The sequence below is a fragment of the Nannobrachium achirus genome, assembly GCF_963921795.1.
Source record: "Nannobrachium achirus genome assembly, chromosome: 16".
Taxonomy (NCBI): Eukaryota; Metazoa; Chordata; class Actinopteri; order Myctophiformes; family Myctophidae; genus Nannobrachium; species Nannobrachium achirus.
In genome coordinates, this window is record NC_137823.1 from 18,270,346 (window position 1) to 18,292,032 (window position 21,687).

A 21,687-nucleotide genomic window follows, 5' to 3' on the forward strand; every position below is an offset into this window, starting at 1 on the left:
TGTCATAGGACCCGTTTTGACCATCTGTTTGCCTGTGTCCATTTATGCCCATTGACTCATGTGGTGTACGTGATGTCAGAGCCTTTTATGAAGGGTTTGCCTGTGTCCATGTATGCCCATATGTGGAGTTATCTGTCTGTCTGCGTCCATTTTATGCCCATATATGGAGATCTCTGTAGGACCCGTATTGACCATCTGTTTGCCTGTGTCCATTTATGCTCATATATGGAGATATCTGTATCTGTCTGTCTGCATCCATTTTATGCCCATATATGGAGATCTCTATATCTGTTTGTATGTGTGTCCCTTTATGGCCATTATGGAGATCTCTGTATCTGTCTGTGCCTCCGACTGTGTTGCAGACACAGTGCCGGTTCCCCATTTAATGCAAACCCATTATACCTGTTGTCATAGGACCCGTTTTGACCATCTGTTTGCCTGTGTCCATTTATGCCCATTGACTCATGTGGCGTACGTGATGTCAGAGCCTTTTATGAAGTGATGTCACAATGAGTCAGCGCTTGCGCCGATTTCCTCCGGAACAGCCTGATGTCAACAATCAGCTCCGCATAAGGAGATTCCGAACGTTTTGCGCCGCTTTCGGAAAAACGCGCGTCGGGTCGGGTCGAGGCCCGGCACTGCACTCCGCGCCGCGGCGGGGAACGCGCGTGCCAAATCTGAAGCCGGTGGGACGAACGGTTCTCGGGATACGCGGGGCACATACTCACAGAGATTTGTCGCATTTATAGATAGATGAGCATAAATGGCACAAGGACAGAATGGCTAGCAACGCTCGAATAGGGACAAGGACCGACAGTGACAGATACAGAGATATTTGCAAGTGTGACTCGCCCCAAGGCAACCACACTTGCAATTTTCAATTGCTTCTTTCTAGTGTGGTTTCCCCGCAGGCCAGGGCAACCACACTATAGTTCTTGTTTATTATTCTCATCATCTGTTGTAACCCTTCACCCAATCAGAAATCACGATACCTTGATATCGTGATGTCATCCTTGTCCCCCTATCTGATTAGCTCCCCATTACAGTCAACGGCAAACACACTTGCAATTTCCCTTCGCATCTTTATTTTTTATTTTATTTTTTGCGGGCCTTCAACATCAGAACGACGTAACCTGTAGTTGTCTCTGTTCCCCCTGGCCTACATTTCCCAGGATGCTCTGGGGTTTCCCAGGAGGAGTGTGAAGATGAGTGTGACTTCCTGGTTCCTGGTGAGCAGCTCAGGGACGCGACACCGTCTCCCCCGAGAGCTCATCTTCGTGGGCCGAGAGGACTGTGAGCTCATGCTGCAGGTGAGACTATGTTACAAAGACCATCACTCACCTTCATATCACGTGGGTAGTTGATAGCTAGCCATAGTTAGCCTCGCAGGCCATCCCGAGCTACGTCATCACCGATGTGCTTCCTTTCTCGGTCTGGTGTCCCTCCCATCGAGTCTCTTTATGAGAACTTAGGTTCTCAATTTCCAATCAAATGGCTGCATTTGGAGTGACCCGCCTCACACCGCTCCTGATTGGTCGAGCGGCTGCTATAGCTCAAACATTTTGAAAACAAACATGGCGGCCCCCATACCCGACGCGAGTTTACAAATCGCAAATAAAAACTGTATTAAGCGAACTTTTATCTGAAATCAACGACATCTCATAACTTAAAAATGAACAACAGTTTGCACCTTTGGAATTTCTGTCTGGAAAAGACGTATTTGATGTTCTCCCGACGATGTTTTGATGCGCTAATGACTACGGACTGGACCTGTCAGTCAAAGTGAGTAACTACGTCATTGTAAAGCGTTGTCTATGGAGGACTCCCAGACTCTCCCCTGGGAGAGTCTGGCTGTTGCGAGACTAAGCCATAGTTACCCACTGAATATATGTACTCCATATATGGAGATACCCGACACAGCTCACTAAGTCTGACCTTACAAGCTCCATATTTGGACCCGGACGAGATATATCTCCATATATGGAGCTGTCTCCATATATGGAGATATATCTCGTTTCTCAGTAGAGCTTAAAGCACTATATCCATGTATGTACTCCACACTCAGCATGTGCAGTGACTTCACTAAATAACATATAATCTAACTGTTTACCAATGCTTCATTAGCCTTGTTACCCTGGACTGGTAATTTTGAGTAATTATGGTGTGTTTTATAAACGCGGACGGAGATAGCGTAGTGCTGCTACACCATGGCAGCACTACTGTATATGATACCATGAATAAGCCTGTCATAATTATTACATAATCGTCTAATCGCAATAATTTGACATAATCACAATTATTTTGTCATAATCATCATAATCGTTTCCATGTTGAAAAATGTTTACATATTTTAAAAGATAGTGAAAATAGCAGATCTACAAGCGACACTACAAGCTTGTAGATCGGCTATTTCCACTATCAATGTTCTTTTTAAAGTATAAAGTTGTCAAATATGTCAGACATTTCTTCATATATTTACGTTATGTGTCTTATCTGCCATGTGCAACTTCAAGCCTAAAAGCCAAACAGAAATGTAAATTGTCAACAACAAAAACACAATTAAATCGTTAATCTTAATCATTTAAAGGACCATTTCACCTCTGGGACAACCAGATCTTATTTTATTATGCATTTTGCATCATGAGATGCTTTGTAGCATGCTGAAATACTAAAATATCTAAAAACACAGAACTCAAAAAATAGGATTGTGTTGATCGTGTCCCAAACAACAATAAAATAAGATCTGGTTGTCCCAGAGGTGAAATGGTCCTTTAAGTGACAATTAATCGCCATGTAAAATGTCATAATCGTGACGGCCCTAACCATGAACTGATTTGGTTAAAAGTGTCTGTATGTCTGTCTCTCTTGTCTGTCTGTCTGTCTGTCTGTGTGTCAGTCTCGCAGTGTGGACAAACAGCATGCTGTCATCAACTACAACCCTTCAACCGATGAGCACCTCGTCAAAGACCTGGGCAGCCTCAACGGGGTGAGACACCTGCACATACCTTAACATATTCCTGAAACTGACCACAGCTGAACACCCCTGATAATGCCTTAACACTCAAACTGCCAGAATATGTAGTTGTGTATGTGTTGTATGTACTTGTATCTTGTTTTTGTTTATTTTCTTATTGTTTGTATTCATGATCCGTTTATACTTTACTGCATAATTGTATTCTTTCTGTGAAAAAAAAAAGTATAACAAAGAAAAGAAGACACCTGAACACACCTGAACATACTTCTACTTATCTACTACTACAACTACTACTACTGATGATGATGATAATAATATGTTTTTCATTTCTTGTGATTTTCGTTGCAGACATTTGTGAATGACCTCCGTATTCCTGACCAGACCTACATCACCCTGAAACTGTCTGACATCATCCGCTTTGGATATGATATCCTTTTACTGCTTGTTACTAGATGACAGTAAACTGGGTTAACATAGGAAGACATTATCACTGTGTCCAGCAGGGGGCATTATGTTATTTTGGGAAAATAAAGGTCATAAAATCACTTATCTACAGGCTCACTATAGTGACCTGTTGTGATTGGTACTGTGATTTATTTATTTTTTTGTCATGTGACACTAGTTGTTTCATAGTGTAAAATGTGATCAGAGAAGCAGTTTTTATTTTATTTTTTATTATCCCACTTTTTTCTAACCCATTTTTCACCCAGTGCCAATTGCCTAAGCTGTAATCATGGGTCCTGCTCTCCCTCTGCCAACCTGGAGGAGAGCCCTGAACTGAGCTCAAGCTTCTTTCAGTGCATGAGGAGTGAGCAGGCCGCTTCTTATCACCTGACAGGGAGGAGTTTCCCCGGTTGGACGTAGCGCGTGGAAGGAACACGTTATTCCAATCAGTTCCTTTCCCCTGTATAGAGACCAGTATCACTGCATGTATTTTGTGAGGCTACTGTGGCCTACCTACCCTAGAGAAGCAGGCTTTTGTCAGTAACCTCATGGCTTTAGTGGTAACTTGTTCTCCTTAACCTCATGTGTTCACATTCTCATGTCTATGTTCTGGAGAAGAACACGCACAAAGTCCCAGAAGAGGCACTCAAGGTAGGTGTGTGTGTGTGTGTGTGTGTGTGTGTGTAGGTGTGTGTGTGCGTGTGTGCGTGTGTGCGTGCGTGCGTGCGTGAGTGTGCACTTGTCTTCGTGTGTTAATAACCTCTGTGTGTTTGTTTGTGTGTGTGTTCAGCATGAGAAATACACCAGCCAGTTGCAGATGAGTCTGAGAGCGTCGGAGACGAAGAGGAGTGATGAAGATCAACTCAGACTGGACAAAACCGAACGCAACAAACCTCTGAGCCAAGGTGACCACACACGCGCACACACACAAACATGTGTTTTCTCTGCTTTGTGCTGCTTTTTGGCGAAAGCTTATAGATCTGCTACAGTATTTTCACTAATTTGGGTCCCCGGGGGAGACATCAAATTTCTCTTTTACTTTTAAAGTATAAAGTTGTCAAATATTATGTCAGTCCTTTCTTTCTATATTTAGGTTATGTGTCATATGTGCAACTTCAAAGCCTACAAGCCAAACAGAAATGTAATTGTCAACGACAAAAACACAATTAAATCGTAATCGCAATTATTTGAGTGACACTCGATTGTCATGTAAAATGTCATAATGGTTACAGCCCTGTGTGTGTGTGTGTGCGTGTGCGTGTGCGTGTGTGTGTGTGTGTGTGTGTGTGTGTGTGTGTGTGTGTGTGTGTGTGTGTGTGTGTGTGTGTGTGTGCGTGCAGACCCTCCAGCGTCGCGGCCCACCCCGCTGTACGGTCAGCCATCTTGGTGGGGAGAAGCTGACGCTGATAAACTAGACCACCAAACAGGTAACAGTTGCATTTAATGCACACAATCCATGTCATCCACTTTCACTCTTGCTTTATTCATTTACTATGCATCTCACCAGCTTTTGCCTGAACATAAAGGCTGTGTATGGACATTAGTTATCTCCGCCAGGCGAGAAAGGGGCCGACGGGGCGGGGATCATGTTTTCGCCACTGTCCGCCTGTCTGTGCTGTAGATCTTTGGCACCGCTGGACTTTCGGCGTGAAACTTCTTTTTTTCCTCGAACAATATATTTTTAGATTTTTCTTTTTCTTCTTTTTCGAAACATTACATGCTTTTAACCTTTCCTGTAACGTTTTACTGTCCGCCCAGCGCCAGCCATTCTCTTCACTTTAGCAAGCTTCCAGACACACTACTTACAGTATCTTTGTGAATGGGGATTCTAACCAGGTTAAAGTTGAAGGAGTGGTTCATCCCAAAATGACTTACTTTTCCTATTGATTACTCATGCCATGGAGCCTTGAGTTCAATAATATTTGTTTGTATTTGTCACATTCCTAAGACAACAATTTGATTATAGTAAATTTACCACCATTGAATCAACCATTGAAGCAAATGTATTTGCAGTATTGGACAAATAATAGGGACTTTAAGCAACGGCGGCTACGGCAGTCCACTACGGTAACCTGGAAATGGATCAGTGCTCGATAGATAAACCTGCTTGCCGTCGCAGCCTTTCCTACTGCAGCAGAAACTACCTTTCCACGTAGCGTCTACAACGTCTGGTGCATAGACGCGTCGCCATTGGGAACCAAAGAGTTCAGTAAAAGGGGTGGGAACCCATCGTGGACAGCTTTTCGCTTAACGATTTTGACTGCTGGCGGAGCCGTCCTGAAAACCGTGCTGTAATGTTATGTGTGTTTCCCCAGACATCCAGAAGGAGGCAGACTTCGGCGGTTGCCATGGCAGCTACAACAGAGAGCCCAGCTACTTTGAGATCCCCACCAAAGACCTGCAGCCGCCGCCGCCGCACCCCCAACCCGAGGCCCAGGGGCCCCTGGCGGGGGCGGAGCTCCAGGAGATCCCCACCAAGGACACGGACCCCCCGTGTCCCCCCGCTCCGCCCCCCAGCGCCGCCCCCACGCCGCCCGTGGTCCAGAGCCACGCCTCCTTCACCATCGAGTTCGATGACCTGACGCCCGGCAAGATGAAGATCAAAGACCACGTCACCAAGTTCTCCTCGCGCCAGCGCAAGGCGCACGCTCCCAAGGTTAGGAACATGCAGGCTCTATGCACGGCCCCCATGTTGGAAAGAAATTGGGCCCTTCCTTAACCCATAATGTTAATCGCAATTATTTATTACCACTTATTACCACATTAGCTATTGAAAAATAGCAGATCTACAAGCTTGCAGCGTGCACTGGCACCGAGTGCCGCGCTGCGAGCTTGTAGATCTGCAATTTTTTCATTACATTATATATGTATATAAGATAGGGTGCCATGACATCATAAAAATATTAACTTTTTTTTAAGATGATTCTTAAAGTGACAGCAACCCTTTAGGTGACAGGCCCCCTTTAAGTTTTTACGTGGCCTCATATTATAATGTGCTGTCAAAATGAACACTGACAATGACCTTGCAGGCTCTGTCCACCAAAGGCATGGGCCCCGCCCCCAGCGAAGTGATGTCATCACAGAGCAAGGTGGTTGATTGGCTGGTGCACAGTGATGTCAGCATGATGAGGAGGCGGCCAACGTGTGAAGACGTTTACAGCACCAAGAGTGACCTGGAGGTCAACATCAAGACCCTCAAAGGTCAAGCACATTCACCTCACACCTTAAAGTCACATCACACTATTAATGTAATGTATACCGTTTTTCTTTCTTTTTTTTGGTACAACCACTGTCAATTTTGATAGGTAGCTATAACCAGATGCTATGTGGTTGTGTTGCTAAGTAGCTATAACTAGGGCTGTCACAATTATTGCATAATCGTCTAATCGCAATTATTTGACATAATCGCAATTATTTTGTCATAATCGTCATGATTTTTGAAAAATGTCATATTTTCAAACACTTTAGTTAAAAAAATAGTGGAAATAGCAGATCTACAAGCTCACAACGCGCCGTGATGCGACGTGTTGTGAGCTTGTAGATCGCCTATTTCCACTATCAATGTTCTTTTTTAAGTATAAAGTTGTCAAATATGTCAGTCATTTCTTTGTATATTTAGATTATGTGTCATATCTGCCATGTGCAACTTCAAAGCCTACAAGCCAAACAGGAATGTAATTGTCAACGACAGAAACACAATTAAATCGTTAATCGCAATTATTTGAGTGACAATTAATTGCCATGTAAAATGTCATAATCGTGACAGCCCTTGCCATAACCAGATGCTATGTGGTTGTGTTGCTAGGTAACTATAACTAGATGCTATGTGGTTGTGTTTCCAGGTTGCCACCATGAGGACGGAACCCAGAGTGACTCTGAGGACGCCCCATTGCTCAACGGCAAGATGAGCGATTCCCATCACCCCTCCCACACCTCCCAGCACTCCATCCAATCGGAGCCTTTCTCTGAGCCGTCACAGCAGCAGCAGAAGGTGGTCCAATCAGAGACGGGCTCGCAGAAACTCGTCCAGCAGCCCGTTCTTCGCTATTCGCCGCCTGTGACCACGCCCACCTCCTCCGCCCTGGCCGAGAGGCCGCTGAGCGAGCAGCACAGCCCCCCTCGCAGCCCCAAGGAGGCCCCGCCCACGGCCCCGCCCGAACACCTGAGCCAGCAGGCGTTCATCATCGAGTTCCTGGACGACAACCCTCGCAAGAAGCGCTCGCAGTCCTTCACCCATAACCCCGCCCACGCCGACAACTACTCCACCCTGAAGGTGTGTATAGGTCATAAGTCATAACCGACAACTACTCCACCCTGAAGGTGTGTATAGGTCATAAGTCATAACCGACAACTACTCCACCCTGAAGGTGCGTATAGGTCATAAGTCATAACCGATAACTACTCCACCCTGAAGGTGCGTATAGGTCATAAGTCACAACTGATAACTACTCCACCCTGAAGGTGCGTATAGGGCATAACCGATAACTACTCCACTCTGAAGGAGCGTAACTACTCCACCCTGAAGTTGTGTATAGGTCATAACCCCGCCCACGGTGATAACTACTCCACCCTGAAGGTGCGTATAGGCCATAACCACGCCCACGCCGACAACTACTCCACCCTTGGCTACAGGCACAACGAGGCGTTGTGAGCTTGTAGATCAGCTATTTTCACAATATTTATCTGTGGAACCGAGTCAAACTAATGTGACTGTCTTACATTGAGTCTTTATTGGCAGCCGACAAAGAACGCTACCTGACAAAGCTGACCAAAAAAAGAATAGATTGTGGACGCCGGGGGAAAAAAATGCAATTTTTAGTTTTTTGAAAATCTCCGCGACTACACAGCCCTGTATAGAAAAATCTCTCTGCCCACAAGACAATGGCTAGAATGTCATGCATCAATCGTACCAAAGCACAGAAGTTGACTGCCAGTACTGTAAATAAGGGCTGCTATTATATATACATCTTCTGATAGTGGTACTTGAATATTGATGTTAAAATGCGATTGCGACAGCCCTAATTAGCGTCTGTCTTCTTCTTCCAACGGCCAACCTTCTTCTTCCAACCCCAACCTGAAGGCCAAACTGGAGAGGAGGAAGGGAGGGGAGAGGCCGGTGTCCATGCACGCACACATCCCTCCTACGCAACAGGTATGTGTATAGATCTACCGTAGTTGTGAGCTTGTAGTTTGTATTTTCACTACATTTTTATATTTGCATTTTTCTTATCTTATTTGAGAATTAGTCCAATGTTTGACCAGTTTTTATAGAATAGTAGTTTGTTGATTACATTTGATGCTGCACTGGTCTTTTTTTCATTTCCTTAACATTTTAGATGTTAAAAAGGCCTTAATAGTCTTTACAATTTAGCAGACACTCTTAATCCAGAGCGATTTACAATAAGCATGGCAATACATCAACATCAATACATCAAATGCATAGAAATATTAATTATTTAGACCAAGCACCTATTCAGTAAAAACTTTATATAAAAATATAATACTAATAAAAAGATTATTGTCACTTCACTTCACTGTTCATCACTTTCTTTTTATAGGAGTCATTTGAATTGTACTAGAGCTAAACTTGTGCTTGTGGCCCTCAGGTGACGGTGCCTCTGAAGGGCCAGGGTCCCGGTGGCCCCCAGCGCTCCAGCTCTCTGAAGAGAGAGAAGGACAGGACGGAGGCTGAAGGCTCCTCCTCCTCCTCCTCGGTGCTCATCCGGCCGTTCGGCAGCGTGGGGAACAAGTCCAGGCTGGCCCAGGAGTTCCTGCTGAAGGAGGGAGGAGGCGTGTCTCCCACCCGGGACCACGCACCAGCCCCGCCCATGTCGGCTCCGCCCATCATGATGTCACCCTCCCGGACCCTCCTCCCCTCCCCGCTGGGGCTGGTAAACTGGCGTTATTTTGGAATAAATGTATATTTGAATATAAATAATTATGTTCAAATTATTATTATTATTATTCGTTTTTCCCAACTGATCGGTGGAGTTATAGGTAAAAGCACAAATCGGCCTGTTATAGCGCCACCATGAGGCTGATTGATTTTTTTTTAAGTGACATTTCTTCTGCTTAGTAGGAATTTGCGTGCACAATTTCATCAAAATTAGACGCTGTGTTCATGATTTGAGGCATTTTGTTCAAAACGGAGCAATCCTGCAAACTGTGTTGATGTTGATCACATGACTGTAGAGATACTGTCTACTGATTTGTGGACAAAATCTGTAAGAGTACTGTCCAAAAATGTGTTTTGCAAATATCGGCCTGATGGTGGCGCTAGAACAGGCCCATGTGAAAAATTTGGGGCAGAGGTTCTGAATTGGCATCCAGGGAGTGTGTGTGGTGTGCACAGTTTGGCAGCGACTAGAGATTAGCTGGTAACTGACGGACGGACACACACAAGGACGGACAGGGGCGAAAACATAATCTCCCCATGCCTTCTGCCTGGTGGAGACCATAATAATAAGGGTAATAATAATAATAATAATAATATATTCAGGCCATTTTCTAAGACCAATATTCGAATGTAATTTCTGAGCAATGTTAACAGCCCTACCTCCCCTCCCCGCAGGAACCCCTGGCTCCACCTTCCTCGGCCTCCTACCCCTCCACCCCTCTCCAACCCATGGCTGCCCACGCCGCCGCCCCTGAGCACACCCCCTCCTCCGCCCACTCAACGCTGCCCCTGGAACTCCGGGCGGGAGACCCCGCGGCCTCCTCCCCGCCCCAACGGCCGGCGAGGAACGAGGAGGACGACAGCCTGAGCGACGCCGGGACGTACACCATCGAGACGGAGAGCCAGGACAAAGAGGTGGAGGAGGCCCGCAGCATGATAGACCAGGTCAGAGCCCCTGCTGGATGTAGGAGACACTACTAACTAGGGGTAGCGATATGGAAAAATACAATATCACGATATTTTCCCAAGCTGTATCACGATACACGATTTTATCACGATTATTTTTTCACGTTGGTTTTTATGGTTATTTTTCAAGTTACTTGACAAAAACTAGACTCTCTGGGTTCCTTTTGGGAGGTCTAAATTTTACTTTACAAATATGTAACTCTGACAGTATACAAATGAAACCTTACGGGTCCATTTGGTTTCATTTGTATACTGTCAAGAGTTAAGTGGAGACCTTGACATTTTAAAGTTTGGGAACTACTGATTTAGAACAAAATGCAGGGTTAAACTGAATTCTGCAATGAATCTCTGTATTAACGATTAAACAGGATTTTTACAAGGCTCCCTCAATTGTATCACAATATATACGATACCTCTGAAAAGGCATATCGTGGAGACATTGTATCGTCTCAACGATAATTATCACCATATCGCCCACCCCTACTACTAACATGATAGACCAGGTCAGACTATTTCTAAATATTAGCGACCAACATAACAACATGTACTCAAGTAAAGCCAGTTATTCTCCAACTGGAGAAAAAAAAGAAAAAGAAAAAACAGGAAATTAAATGATAAACATCTGCCAAATGCTATCTGACACCGATATCAGAGTCCTGTTCAGGCCTTGTTCGACAGTCGCTGCACTACAATGACAACCACTGCCCTACAACCACAAGGACATTCCCTGGAAGCATAACAAATCAACATGTACAGTACAAGGGGACTGAGATAGTAACCAGTATAGCAGTAATACCAGGGATGCCCTAGCTCCACAATCCACAAGTGGTATGCATGTTTCCTCCTTCCTTTAGTCTGGCATAGTCAGACAATTATTCCACAATCTCTGAATGCTTTGTAGAGTCTGGAACTGCACCTGCCGAAAGCCGAGAGAGGAAGATGGCAACAGTTAATGTCATTTCCATTAATGTTTAAAATATGTTTACGTTTAATTTCCATTTCTGCTAAGGAGCAAGCTATACATGCTTAGATTTTGTTTATTTTGACATTAGGACAAATCTGTGTGACTATAAAGACGAAACTTCCACTTTATCACAATCGTTATCATAGCTTCAGTTGCCCCAGACTTTTTGACGGAAGCATTTGAAAATTGTGGGGAGAAACCGTCTGGATCGCAAGACTATCCTTCCTTCCTTCCTTCCTTCCTTCCTCCCTCCCTCCCTTTATGCCAGTGGTTCTCTACCTTGTCAGGCCGCGACTCCCCAAAATAATCTAATTTAACTGGGGACCCCCTTCACCCTGACTAGCACTAAGAGTTTGTATAACACAGTTCTATTGTGAAACATTTTCAACGTTTCTGCCTCTAATATTTGACAATTTGGCCAATGTATGTCATTTTAGAGGTATCAATAAGTTCTTAAATTGTCACTTTAGAAATGTGCATATACCCTCTATACACTTGAACTTTATGTTGGTTTGTTTACTGTTCACTGAGTGAGAAAACAATGTTGCACATTAAGTTAATCATATGGGGAACCCCCAAAATAATTTGCGGACCCCCTGGGGGTCCCGACCCACAGGTTTTGAGAACCACTAGGCTTTATGCAATAACATCCATACAGTTTTCCTGTGTCCTGTGTCCATGTCCTCATGCACACATACCTATCCTGTTTCCCTGTGTCACGTGCCTGTGTCCTCATGCATACTGTACATCCTTTCCTGTCCCTTTCCCGTGTCCTCTCATGCACACGTTCCTGTCCTGTTTTCCTGTGTCCTCTCTCTCATGCATGCTGTGCCCCCTTATGCAGGTGTTTGGCGTGCTGGACAGTCCAGAGTACAGCGGGGCTAGTAACCCTGCGGCCGCGCCGTCGGTCTATAGGCCCGTCATAACGGACACAGAGCAGGGTTACTTCTGTGTGGACTCTAAGCATGGCTTTACCCCGGCTGCTGCACCCACCAGCCCCGTGCAGGTAAACACCATCCCTTACACCCCATCTATGCCACTGCTAGGGCTGTCACCAGGGCAGGAATTTCAAGGAGGCCATGAAGACCATGGCCGTTGTTGCCCATCAGTTTGGACTTGTGCCCCTCAATGGCATGACCTGAGTCCACAGTGGCCTTAATGCCCCAGCTGACTGTACCTCTTTCTCCTCTGTCTCTTTCTTGTCAATGTGTAGACACCAGTGTCTCTATCTTGTCATGTAGACAGACACCAGTGTCTCTAGCTTGTCATGTAGACAGACACCAGTGTCTTTTGTTGAGATTCTGAGATCTTAACTCCGCCTGGTCACCATCTTTAAACCAATCCAGTGACTTTGATTGGTGTAGGGCTGAGCATGGATCAGATTGTAAATATCATCCCTAACCCTTAAATTCAACACATTCTTTCAATGGACTAAGTCTTGTTTTATTTGATGGCCTTTCCTGCCCTGGCATTTGGCCTAAAAAAACTAACAACATCAAAGGCCTAGTGGCCTTGCCCCTAAAATGACAAAATTCCAGTCCTGGCTGTCACTATTAAGGCCCATTCCCACTGGGCCAGATAACAGATAAAAAAATCTCTTTCTCCAGATATTTTTCCATTCAAAGTGGATGGTAGATACAGATAAAAAAAAATAGCTACCACAGATATTTGCCACAGATACTTTTATCTGTGGCAGCAATTCTTTTTATCTGTATCTACCATCCACTTTGAATGGAAAAATATCTGGAGAAAGAGATTTTTTTATCTGTTATCTGGCCCAGTGGGAATGGGCCTTTAGTGTTATAGTCGAGTCCACCTAAAACAAGTCCAAGTCGAGACCAAGTCCAAGGGGGGGCGAGTCCGAGTCAAGAGCGAGTGTGGGAGGGGGTTGAGTCAGAGTCGAGAGACTCGAGACCAGATAAAAAATAAAAAATAAAAATGATTTGATAAGTACTTTGGAGAGAAAGTATAGGGAAGTGGCATATACAGCAATTGGTTCGGCTGGCCAGGAATCTAATCTAATCTGGCCTTGTGTTGGGGTGGTGGGGGGTGGCCGTACCTTGTTGTCAGTGGGTGTTATCCCTTTTCTTTGCATGTGTAAGTGAAAAGCATAATGAAAAGAAAAGCAGTTGAGAGCCACTGCTGTAGACGTGTGGATGTGTGCTTCCCACCAGGTGCCAGTGAACCCAGCAGCTATGGAGGGTCCGAAGTGGGTCTCCCGCTGGGCCAGTCTGGCAGATAGCTATGAACCTGGCTGTACTCCCCCACAGGGAGAGCTCATAGACGGTGAGTGAGTCAATGGTGGAGTCTGAAGTGGTGAGTCTTCAGACCAGGGCGGAAGCTAGGGAGTGAGTGCAACAGGGAGTTTATTCCACAGTTTGGGGGCCAGGAGGGGAATTGTCTCGGACGAGTGGATTTTTGACCTGTGGTTTTTAGCAAGGGTTCTGTCAGCATCCCTGTGTTGGCTGATCTGAGTGAACGGGTGGGGTTGTAGGGATCAATCAGGCTTTGGCGGTATGGAGGAGCCATACCTTTGGCTGCTTTGAAGGCTAATGTTAATGGACCCCTTGTCGAGTCCCGCCCATGGTTGTGCCCCTCTTCGCACCTATTGGTTGCCGTCTCTTGGTTGGACAAAAATCCTGTCTCTCCATCCACTACCATTGCAATAACGTGTTTTTCAGTTGCTTCGTATTGATGTTCTGTGTATTCAATTCTTATTTTAAAACTTTACTTGTCAGTAAAAAGGAACATCTCAGGTGCAGTATAGTGACTGTGCATATCATGTTTTTTTTCCTCCAAAAATGACATTTTAGCAAATTCAACATAAACAACCATATAAGGTGGAACCAGGGTGGAACCAAGGGCAGAACAAGGCAGAAAGAGCCTGCTGGTTGGTCAGTCAGGGACCAACCAGAAGGTGAATTGTCTTTACTCAATGTGTAAACATGTGTACTTGTACTGTACACAGATTTTAAACAGTGTCATTCCCGTCCTAGACTCTAACTTCCTGAGTCGCTCACTGGCGGCGAGTCGCGGCTACGACGCCTTGGAGGCGGAGTCCCAGCAGGGCCTCCACGCCTCCTCCTCCTCCTCCTCCCGCACCCGACGCCTCCTGCCCCAAGTCCCGCCTCCCGCCGGTGACCCCGCCCCCTGCATCCTGATTGGCCACGAGCCTCACCTGTTGGCCCACGAGTCGGCGGATGGCCCGCCCCGCCCCCAGGACCCCTCAGGCGTCCAGCACCTGTACGTCCAGGACGACGTGGACCCGGACAGCCTGAGCGACGCCAGCCGCTCTGACGACAGCTCGCTGCGGGAGAGAGCCCGCGCCAAAGGTTCAGCTTTTTCTTCTTTTCTTCTTCATTTTTTTTTATCCATTTAGAACCAATTGGATCGCCAGCAAGCAAAGATTTGACTTACAAAAGTTTGCTTTAAAAATATATATATTCAAAGATTTGCAAATAACTTATAGATTTTTCAAAAATAGCACGGTGGACCTATGGTGCCTCGCTATGTTATAGTGACAGACTACACTCAGATGGACTACACTTTGGCCGGAACTGACAGCTTGTAGATCGGCTATTTCTGGCAAAAAGATTTGGTGTAGGGGGGAAAAGAAGAGCAGACCAAGTATTTACGGTTCAAGTGGTCAAATGTCTGAAAATAAACCTTAATCCAACATACACTGATGACAGTGCTGTCAAACAAGTCTAAGAAATATATGAACATTTTTAAACTGCAACACAATTGTATACAATATAGACTATAGCGGGGGTCCCTGCTTCATCTCTCTCTCAGCAAAGGGGTCCTTGGCCTGAAAACATTGAAGACCCCTGACCTATTGGATATAAGAGCCAATCATTAACTATTTCTGAAGAAGTGTGAAAGTGTCCGTGTCATGTCTGTTGGTTTCATGAACAGGTCCTGCCGCCGCCGACACCGGCGCCAGTTCTCCCGAAGCCCCGCCCCCCTCCACCTGCTTCTACATCGGCTCCGAGGACGCTCCGGGAAGAGCCGAGCGCGTCCGCAGTCCCGTGCTGTCCGACAGGGGGCGGGACCCCCCGTCTAAGACCCCGCCCACCACCGTGCTGATCCGACACCTGAGTGGCCACGAGCCTCGACGGACAGGTGACCTCATGGACTAACCCATTTAGACCTGAACGCAAATCTGTGTCACTTTAGATTTGAACTACTTTTGAACCACTTTAGATTGGTACCACGGACCCCCATCTCAATGTTGTTCCAGGGACCACCCAGAAGCAAATATTTGAGTTACAAATGTTCGCTTTTAAAAAGATATATTCAAAGACTTGGAGAAAATAAATCTTGATTATTAAAAAATAGCGTGGCACTCGGTGCCGTGTTGTGAGCTTGTATATCTGCCAGTTTTCAATAGTTAAAGCATTAAATAATTCTAGGCCTAAATAGTATCAGTAAGACTCCCTAAATCGGGAGATAAGCGACCGTCAGGTCGCATACACAAACTTTAGAAGGCAATGGTAGCCAATCAGGTGGGAATATGGGAAATAGGACAGATCCATGTTGATGACATGACTTTAGAGATACTTTGTACCGCTTTGTGTGATTTTAGGGCAAAATATGTAGGAGCAGTGTCCATTTTTTTTTTAATCGGCCAGATGGTGCCGCTAGATGGGAAAGATACATTTTGATGACATGACTGTTGAGATACTGTGTACCGCTTTGTGTGATTTTAGGGCAAAATCTGTAGGAGCAGTGTCCAAAATTGTTTTTTTTTTTTTTATCGGCCAGATGGTGGTGCTAGATGGGACAGATACATTTTGATGACATGACTGTAGAGATACTGTGTACCGCTTTGCGTGAATTAGGGCAAAATCTGTAGGAGCAGTGTCCAAAAATGTGTCTAGCAAGAATCGGCCTCATGGTGGCGCTAGGAGAGGGACATGTTAGAAATGAGGGGTGGAGGTTGTGGTTTGGCAGCCAAGGAGTGTGCGTGTGCAAAGTGGATGGATCGGGGCAACGGTGGCGGAGATATGAGTAGGGCAAAAGTGTGACGTGACGTGACGTGACGTGACGTGACGTGACGTGACGTACAGACAGACAAGCCAACCGACAGCCGGTGGAGGTTTTGATAGTAACTGCGACCTAGATCTCTTAAAGGGGAGAGTGTTACAAAACTTTTTCTGATTTGATTTCACCCCTGCTGCTTGATGTTTTTAACGAGTCAATCAATACCGGATTGCTTCCTCCAACCTTCTACCAGGCTAGTATTTCTCTTCTACATAAGCAAGGCAAGGACCCACTAGACCCGGGATCATACAGGCCTCTCAGCCTTCTAGATGTGGACACTAAAATATTAGCTAAAATAATGGCCATGCGTATGGAAAAAGTTCTTCCTACAGTTATCTCGTCGGACCAAACAGGATTCATCAAAAATAGGCTATTGCTATCGAACTTACGCAGACTATTTAACATCATTTATACCCCTGGCCCCTCCCCCCGGATCCCTGAGGCGCTTATTTCGCTTGATGCCGAGAAGGCTTTTGACAGGGTGGAGTGGGATTACCTATTCACTGCTCTGGAAAGATTTGGGTTCGGGGAGAAGTTTATTTCGTGGGTCCGTCTCCTATACGCGTCACCTCTGGCCTCCGTTCAAACCAACTCCTTTAGGTCAAAATACTTTCCCCTAAACCGCTCGACAAGACAGGGTTGTCATCTCTCACCTTTGTTGTTTGCCATTTCCATTGAGCCTTTGGCCATAACCTTACGCTCGCTCAGGGGATACACAGGGATAACCAGGTGGGGGAGGGAGCACAGGGTATCCTTATATGCCGACGACTTGCTCTTGTATATCAATGACCCTATCAAATCAATTCCAGGAATATTGTCTTTGCTAAAAAAGTTTGGGAGGGTCTCCGGATATAAACTTAATCTGTCCAAAAGCGAATTATTTCCTATCAATAAGGAGGCACAGAAACTGACACTCTCTCAATTCCCATTTAAGGTTGCCACTAATTCTTTTAAACACCTGGGAGTGGTGGTGACTAGATCCTTTCAAGACTTATTCAAGTCCAATTTCAAGCCAATACTCGAATCCACCATCAAAGACTTTAATCGCTGGTCCCTACTCCCCATAACTTTAGCAGGGAGAGTAAACTCTGTAAAAATGAATGTGCTACCAAAATTTTTATTTCTCTTTCAGACTATCCCCATGTTCATTAAAAAATCCTATTTTACGCGATTAGACAGGGAAATCTCCCTCTTTATTTGGAACAAGAAACGTGCCAGAATAAGGAAAGAGTTCTTACAAAGACATAAGCAGGAAGGAGGGATGGGGCTACCCAATTTTCAATACTATTATTGGGCGTGCAACATGAGAGCTCTCTCCTTTTGGAATAGACCTTATGAAAGCAATGATCAACCTGCTTGGGTGCAGATGGAGCAAGTCTCATGCCAACCCTCTTCTGCCGGAGCGCTGCTTTTCTCACCCCTTCCTATAGCACAAGAATACACTAGAAAAAACCCGGTTATCACACATTCCCTTAAAATATGGACCAAAATTAGACAGCACTTTGGCTGGCAAATAAACTCTCTCCTGGCGCCCTTGTGTGCAAATCACCATTTCCAACCTTCCCTAGTAGATGACGCTTTTCAGTTATGGCACCGTAATGGTATTAAAAGGTTAAGGGATCTATATATTGATGGCATATTTCTGTCATTTGAATTATTAAAGAGGAAATTCGACCTACCTCAAACCCATCATTTCAGATATCTCCAGATTCGCAATTATATCAGAACTAACACAACTACATTTCCTAACAAACCTAGCACTCAGATGTATTCATTGTTCCTAGCAGATCCTTCATCTAGAGGGGTAATATCATACATGTATGACTTTATATCTAATCAATTGGGAACCTCTCTTGATTTTCTCAAAACTGCATGGGAGGGAGATCTGGGTGTGGACCTGACTGGGCTGTGGAGTGATGCACAGGAGAGTGTTCATTCGGTTTCTGTTTGCGCCAGGCACGGCCTCATACAATTCAAGGTGCTGCATCGACTACATTACTCAAAGGTCAAGCTTTCCAAAATGTATCCCGACACAGATCCCATGTGTGACCGTTGTAAGGTTTTCCCGGCCACACTGGGGCACATGTTTTGGTCATGTCCAAATTTGTCCAACTTTTGGAATTCTATATTTAAAACTCTCTCGGATATTCTGGGATATAGAGTAGATCCCGACCCTGTTATGGCAGTGTTGGAGATTCCGGGAGAGAATAGTCCCCTTAGAGGACGTGACTCCACAGTTGCGAGATTCGTGACCTTTATGGCACGCAGGTTAATTCTAATGAATTGGAAACAAGCTCAGCCTCCTGCATTTAAAATGCTGGTTAATGATGTCATGCAGCACCTTAAGTTAGAAAAACTAAGATTTACTCTACGGGGTTCTATAGAAAAGTTTTTTAAAACCTGGCAACCTTTCATGGACTATGTAAAGGCCAGGCGTTGAATCTCTTCTGGCTTACGGTGGTTCGAAAATGGGCCAATGGTCATCACGGAGAACACATGAAGAATATATAATGATGAAAATGTAACCTTCATGCATTGTCTTTTTTTCTTTTTATTTTGTCTCGTCTTTGGCTCGGTTGTGTGTTTTTTCCTTTTTGTTCTGTTTAATGTATATGTCTGATGTATGTTTCTGGGGTGGGGGGAGGAGGGTGTGTGTTTGTTTTGTGTGGTATACTCATCTACAAAGTATAACCATTGTTGTATAGATTCATTTGTATGCCTGTATGTCCTTAAAAAACCTGTATAAAACCAATAAACAGATAATAAAAAAAAAAAAAAGGGGAGAGTGTTTTTTGCAGGTCGTTCAGTCCGAGTATATCAAAGGGTGCGTTCGGAAATGCGCACCGGGTGTGTGCTCAGTGTAGTGAGTGCAGTAACCTCAGTAAAACTATGCCTAAACCCAACCCTAACCCCTAACCCCTAAACCTAACCTTAACCTCAACCCTAACCCTAACCCTAACCTCAGTAAAACTATGCCTAAACCTAACCCTAACCTCAGTAACCGTGACGCGGGTGATTATCGAAGGCACCCTTTGATATACTCGGACTGAACGACCTGCAAAAAATACTCTCCCCTCTTAAAGCTAGCTAGTTTGAATTAGCAAAACATTTTAGTTAAAGCAGCACTATGTAACTTTTATTTAAATGAATACAATGTTTTTTCTTTGCTTTAATCCCGGGCCCCGGCAGGCGTCAAACCCAACAGCTCCGCCCCCAACCTCCGGAGCGCCCAGGAGAAGGAGGAGTCTGCGGCGGCAGCGGCGGCTTCCTTGGTCCGACAGGAGAGCTTCACCAAGGAGCGACCCAGCGACTCTGTCCAGACCAAGAGACTACCTCACATCTCCAGCCAGCCCTCCCTCAGGGACATGGAGCACCACAGAGAGGTATCCATGCTTCCATCTTCAACCGCTTATCTGGAATCAGGTCGCGGGGGCAACAGCTCCAACTGAGATTTCAAGAGTTCCCTATCCTGAGCAACTTCCTCCACTCCCTCTGGGAGTATACTGAGGTGTTCCCAGGCCAGTGTGGAGAGATAATCCTTCCATCTGCCACAGGGTCTCCTCCCTGTGGGATGTGCATATTGAGAACCTTCCTCGGAAGGCACTCCATACTAGATGTCCCTTGCCCGAACCACCTAAGCTGACTCCTTTCCAAGTGTAGGAGCAGCGGTTCTACTCCAAGTCTTTCTCGGGTGACTGAACTTCTCACCCTATCTCTAAGGGAGATTCCAGCCACCCGTCTGAGAAAACTCCTTTCGGACGCTTTTACCCGCGACCTTATACTATCGGTCATGACCCACACTTCATGACCATAGGTGAGAGTAGGAGAGAAGCTTGCTCAATTAGACAGAGTGACTTCATGACCATAGGTGAGAGTAGGAGAGAAGATTGCTCAATTAGACAGAGTGCTTTGCCTTCCGGCTCAACTCTTTTTTTCTTCACAACAATGCGATTTAGCGACTAGGACTGTCACAATTATTACTTAGTAGTCCAATCACAATTATTTGACAGATCTGCAAGCTCACAACACGTCACATCGCGACCCGTTGTGAGCTTGTAGATCAGCTATTTCCACTATCAATGTTCTTTTTTATAGTATAAAGTTGTCAAATACGTTGGTCATTCTTTGTATTCTTTGTATATTTAGGTTACGTGTCAAATCTGCCATGTGCAACTTCAAAGTTGCACATGGCAGACTTGATAAAACAGATCTGTAAAGAGTTCATTTGGTAAGCACTTGTTTCACTCTATACAAATGATTCGCCAAAGAAATTGCAGATCTACAAGCTCACAACTTGTCAAGGCATTTTGATCTTGTAGATTGAATATTTTTGGCGTACGTTCCGTCCAGAATAGGGATGCTGGGGTTTCAAGTGCTTAACACAAGTGTCATTTTAACTGCTGCCCTTAAAACATTGGCACTCCAGGGCTGAACTGCCATATTTTCATTTTTTTAAAACATGCACGATAGTGCATGGATCATACTCAGATCATGCACCACGTGTGTGCACGTTGTTCACAGCTTTCAAACAAAAGAATCCGCTTGGAAATCCGTTCAGGCATTCATGAGTTTTCATTTTTTATTATTTTTTTCATGCAAATTCGGGCCCAACTCAGGATACTCAGGCGTGGTAGTGTCAAACAACGGGAATAACTCTGGAAACCCGAGAGGGGGCAGCAAATGAGTTAAAGTTTTAAGCATATTTTGATTATGTCCCATCCCTTTACACCCAGGAATCACAGGTCTTACTGCGGGAGGCCGACCAGGGCCTGGCCTGCCTGGAAGCCAAGCTCCGTTCCTCCGGCTCCGCTCGCGGCTCAAAAAAAGGAGGCCCTCCTCCCAGCCGCGCCGAGGACTCCCTGTCGGGGGAGTCGGACGTGGACACGGCCAGCACCGTCAGCCAGGTCAGCAACAAGAACGTCCCCGTGGCGTCCAAGAAGCGTCCGGCCATCAGCGGGCTGCAGAAGGAGAAGTCGTCGTCCAGTCCCTCCATCCAGGAGAAGGGCCGGCCGCTCACCGCCCGCGAGCGCCTGTCGGAGAAGCGGCGGAACCAGGCGGCGCCCGACGCCTCGTCCTCCTCCTCCTCCTCCAAGGCGGAGGCGGCCAAGAGGTTTGTCATGGATTTTCAGAAACCCTACGTTAGTATAGAATTTGAATTTCCACAAGGGTAGAGTGAATATGAACAATATATTTATTAAACAACATCAATGAGAGCTCTCAAGGCAACACTCTCGGGGCAAAATGCATATGTCTTCAAGGTCAAGGTAAACTTTGTCCACAAAGGAAATTTCGCTTGGGATTTCACCCCTGCTGCAGCCACACATAAAACTTCAATGACGAAAGACATAATCGAAAAACATACAGGAGGGACATAACATTACACAGTGCACAGATAGT

At 45.4% G+C, this 21,687-nt stretch overlaps 1 protein-coding gene across 1 annotated transcript in view; it reads left to right on the plus strand.

The window, feature by feature from the left end:
- cep170bb (centrosomal protein 170Bb) overlaps positions 1-21,687 on the plus strand; it is a gene marked incomplete at its 3' end in the record, with an annotated part of 82,910 nt that overhangs the window by 3,426 nt on the left and 57,797 nt on the right. The window contains exons 2-19 of the mRNA XM_080744750.1: positions 1,173-1,310; positions 2,897-2,986; positions 3,323-3,401; positions 4,011-4,069; positions 4,209-4,323; positions 4,759-4,845; positions 5,734-6,074; positions 6,448-6,619; positions 7,261-7,691; positions 8,499-8,570; positions 9,025-9,309; positions 9,969-10,259; positions 12,089-12,250; positions 13,419-13,530; positions 14,241-14,576; positions 15,163-15,369; positions 19,480-19,673; positions 21,024-21,400. Coding sequence (XP_080600876.1) covers positions 1,206-1,310; positions 2,897-2,986; positions 3,323-3,401; positions 4,011-4,069; positions 4,209-4,323; positions 4,759-4,845; positions 5,734-6,074; positions 6,448-6,619; positions 7,261-7,691; positions 8,499-8,570; positions 9,025-9,309; positions 9,969-10,259; positions 12,089-12,250; positions 13,419-13,530; positions 14,241-14,576; positions 15,163-15,369; positions 19,480-19,673; positions 21,024-21,400 — 3,515 coding nt within the window. The 5' untranslated portion in view covers positions 1,173-1,205. The remainder of the gene's footprint in view (positions 1-1,172; positions 1,311-2,896; positions 2,987-3,322; positions 3,402-4,010; positions 4,070-4,208; positions 4,324-4,758; positions 4,846-5,733; positions 6,075-6,447; positions 6,620-7,260; positions 7,692-8,498; positions 8,571-9,024; positions 9,310-9,968; positions 10,260-12,088; positions 12,251-13,418; positions 13,531-14,240; positions 14,577-15,162; positions 15,370-19,479; positions 19,674-21,023; positions 21,401-21,687) is intronic.